This window comes from Nipponia nippon, unplaced genomic scaffold (genome assembly GCF_047370975.1).
Source record: "Nipponia nippon isolate SJK-2023a ecotype South Korea unplaced genomic scaffold, ASM4737097v1 scaffold_17, whole genome shotgun sequence".
NCBI lineage: Eukaryota > Metazoa > Chordata > Aves > Pelecaniformes > Threskiornithidae > Nipponia > Nipponia nippon.
The window spans coordinates 1,519,850-1,523,830 of NW_028262333.1; the positions used below are offsets into that span (position 1 = coordinate 1,519,850).

General features: G+C 64.7%; 1 protein-coding gene across 1 annotated transcript; it reads right to left on the reverse strand.

The window, feature by feature from the left end:
• Positions 1-736: 736 nt before the first annotated feature.
• Positions 737-3,151, reverse strand: NKX2-5 (NK2 homeobox 5). Its single transcript, XM_009472176.2, has 2 exons — positions 2,706-3,151; positions 737-2,115 (listed from the first exon to the last, which is right to left on the reverse strand). The coding sequence occupies exons 1-2, from the start codon at positions 2,995-2,997 to the stop codon at positions 1,508-1,510; spliced, it is 900 nt and encodes a 299-aa protein (XP_009470451.1). The 5' UTR covers positions 2,998-3,151; the 3' UTR covers positions 737-1,507.
• Positions 3,152-3,981: the final 830 nt, after the last annotated feature.

The following is a 3,981-nucleotide window of genomic DNA, read 5'->3' on the forward strand; positions in this document are numbered from 1 at the left end:
CGCGTCCCAGGGCCACAGCCACCCTGGCTCCATCCCTGTTTACTGATGGGGCCGATACGGCCACGGCGGGAGAGGCTGCAGGTTCCCCTCACCGCCTTATCGCCGGGCCGGACAATCTCAGACACTCAGAGGATGTTTTGACTGTGCTGAATTACAATGTTTGTTGTTTCTCACTCCCAATAATTGACATTTGATAGCGACTACTGTGACAGCGGCCGGGGAGAGACCGGGAGCCCCGCTCGCTGCCCCTGGGCAGGCGGGGGGTCCTTCACCCCTCTCCCCCCTGGGGCCAGGGTGCGGAGGGGCTGCCGCAGCTCCCCTCCGCCAGAGCCCCAGCCCCTTGTTTACGGCTTGGGGTGTTCGTACCCCCCTCGCCTCGCTTCTTCTCTGCAGGGCAGAACCCGGCCGGTCACCGACGGGGGGGACGGGACACGGCCGGCGCATGGCGGCCCTGCCCCGGCTGCCGCCTCGAAAAGCGGCTCGGCAGTTAGTTTTGAACGACGTTCAAATGCAAACACCGTTTGCACGCGTCCAAACGGGAATTGCTGGGATTACGGGAGGGCTACACAAAGCGAAGGGGGGACCGGGGCGGGGGGAGACCGGCAGGGAAAGGCTCCGGGGAGCGGAGGAGGCGGCAGCGTCCCGCCGGTGGGAGCCCCGGGCCGGGGTGCTGGGGGGGGGGCCCGGGATGCTGGGGGGGGGCCGGGCCGCGGAAGGAACGCCAGGGACGCGCAAGTTAAGCCACTCACTTTAATGAGAACTCGCTGATCTCCATCAGCTCGTACAGCAGAGGGAACACGGGCGGCGGGGCGGACAGTGCATTTCAATACTAACTCACGTTTTAGTGCATAACCCTACGGGGACCTGGCAGGTCGGGGTGTCTGTAGTCCTCGGCCGGGGGGGGGGGGCTGTCCCCGTCCGTGCGCCGCCGGGAGCCGCTCCCAGCCCCGCTCCCGGCCCGGGCCCCGGCGGGGCGTTTGCAGCCCCGCAAGCGGAGCCCTGGGGGCCGGCGAGATGCTTCACTGGCCGGGCAGCGGGGGCCGAACGGGAAGTGCAAAAATTAAATGTGGATCTCAATTAGTATAGAGTAAAAATTAAAAAAAAAAAAAAAAAAAAAGGAAGAAGAGTCGCGGCGCGGGGCTCGGCTCGCTGTTGTTGGGATCAAGTCAAGCAAAATGACCGGCTGCTTTGCAGGAAGGAAGGAGGGGAATTACCGGGGCCAAGACCCCGGCGGACGGGGGAGCGAGAGGGGCCGGGAGCTGCGGCGGGGCCGGGCCGCCGGGCGCGGTGCCCGCTCCCGCACGGAGGCGGTGCCCGCTCCCGCACGGAATACCGAAGGCCGGGCCGTGGCCACGCCAGCGAAGGCCGCCGGGATGCTGCACCGAGCCGCCCTCGCCCCCGCAGCCGAGGGGCGGCCCGGGCCCGGCCGCAGCCCCTCCAGCCCGGCGCGGGGTCCCGCCGGCGGCCGCGGGCCGGGGAGGGGAGCAGGCTGGGGGCCGGGGCGGCTCTACCAGGCTCGGATGCCGTGCAAGCTGGAGATCCCCGCGTTCCCCTGCGGGATGGGCGTCTGCACCGAATTCAAGTCCCCCACGCTGAAGTTCATGAAGTTGTTGCCGGGCGCCGAGGGCTGCATGGGCTGCACGGAGGGGTAGCTGCAGTTGTAGTTGGCGTTGCAGGCGGGGCTGTTGTAGTTGGTGTACGCGGGGTAGGGGTTGTAGCTATAGGGGTTAATGCTGACGTTGTACGGCGAACTGTAGGGGGAAGACTCCCCCAGGCAGGGCTTCCCATCGCGCACCAGCACCGGCACCGCTATCCGCCGGGGCGGGGGGATGCCCACCATTTCCAGGGTCTGATCCTGTCTCTGCCTTTTGCATTTATACCTTCGATTCTGGAACCAAATTTTCACCTGGGTGGAGGTGAGCTTTAGGACGTTCGCTAGATGGTCTCTCTCGGGAGCCGAGAGGTATTTCTGCTGCTTGAACCTTCTCTCCAGTTCGTAGACTTGGGCTTGGGAAAAGAGGACGCGAGGTTTCCTCCTTTTCCTCTGTCTGGGGCGCTCGGGATCTTCCAGGTCTCTTTTCTCCTGCTCCAGGTTCTTGTGCAGGGAACACAGTTCTGCAGCAAAATAAACGGGCAAAGGAAAAAGGGGGAGGAAAAAAAAAAACGTGCAAAAGAATAAAGCGATGTTCAGTAAACCGTGTGCACGCTGAGCCCCGGCTCCCGCGGCAGCGGGACCGGCCTTGCCCCGCTCCTTAAGTGCCTCCTCAGCAATTTTCCGTCGGTCTTGTTTGTTCGTTTGAAAACACGGATGCTCCGTGCGCTGATTCGAGTCGCGGCCGCCTGGGCCGCAGCCTGGATTTCTCGCCTGTCGCCTGTGCTGGGTCCCACCCGACCCCAGGGGCGAACGCTCAGCCGTGAGCCGGGTCCCCCGATTTCGCTCCGGACGAGCCGGGGGCCTCGGGCCGCCCCGCAGCTCTGCCCGTCCCCTCGGGCGGCCGCGGGGGTCTCCGGGCCGGGGGGGCTCTCCCGCTCCCGCACCGCGGGCCCGGCGGGGATGGAGATGCTCTCGCTCCCCGCCCGCAGCCCCGCACCGGCCCCTCCGCCCCCGGGAGCCCAAGCCGCCCTCGGCCCCGGGCTGGGGGTCGCCTCCCTCGCCCCCAGCCCGGAGGCCCCCGGCCGCCACCGCCGGCTCTCCCGGGCTTTACCTTTCTTGTCCGCCTTGACGTCCTTGGCCGAGTCCATTTCCACGTAGCTTTTGACGTAGTAGGAGCCGGGGAAGGCGGCTCTGGGCGGGTGGGCCTCGGGCAGCTCCTCCCGCAGGTCGGGCAGGGCCGGGGGCTCGGCGCCGAACGCCTCCTGCTTGAAGGTGGCCAGCATGCAGGAGGGGGAGGCCAGCGAGGAGAGCTCCATGGGCGCCAGGCCGCTCTGGTGCTGCTGCTCCAGGTTCAGGATATCCTTGACCGAGAAGGGGGTCGTTGTCACAGGGCTAGGAAACATTGCGGGGGAGAGCGGGGCAGCGGCCGCAGCCCAGGGTCATGGAAGAGGAGGCGGGGAGCAGCCAACCTGGAGCAGCGGTGGAGCGTGGGCTCTCGGAGGGGGCACATAGCCTTCCCGCGGGTGGCCGTGACTTGTGCACTGGAGGCAGGTAGGACCGGACCATAAGGGAAGGGAAGGAGGGACTAGGCAGTTTTTGGGTGACTTTAGCTTTCTATTGGCCAACATTGCGGTGATGGTATGAGAGATGCAAAGTTCCATGTCACCTAATATAGTAATACATCTCAAAAACATCCCCGCTCGTTTAAAGGGGCGGCACTGTATTTATCCAGCTTTTCCCCGCTGAGTTTGTTGATCCATTAAAAAAAAAAAATCCAGAATGGCCTAATGTGTACAAAGCCACTATCTGATGCCATCTATCATACAGTCAGATTAAATAAACAGGCCGGGAGGAAACCATCAACCAAATATGTGCTGATTTCATTTTTTTTTCAAGCGAGGGAAGGGAGGTTTCGTTTTGAGTTTTCTGCGATATCCGATCGCAGGCACCCGAGAACGGGAGCTCGCCGCCGGGTGAAGCGGGCTCATGGGGAAACCCGCGATGGGGCTGGGACAGACCCGCAGCCGCCCCCGCAGGGCCCGGCCGGGGGGGCCCCGCCGCAGCCCCCGCCTGGCGCTGGGGGGGGCCGTGCCGGTCGGTGGTCCCCGCGCCGCTTTGTAAAGCTTTCGAACAAAACCAAGCCGCGGGTCGGAGGCGTTGCAAAATGTGCGGGGTCCTGGGGGCAGGAGAGGAGCAAGTCCGAGCCGGGCCGGGGGCGAGCCGCGGTGCCGGCCGGGTCCCCGCAGGCCCCCGCATTCCCGGGGCAGAAGCTCGTTAACTGAACGCGCTTGGAGTGGCTAAAATAAACCTTAGCGGCAAAGTCGCAGGTTGAGGAGGGGCGTTACGGCGTTTTCTGGCTTCGGGGGGCGAGGGGAAAAAAAAAATAA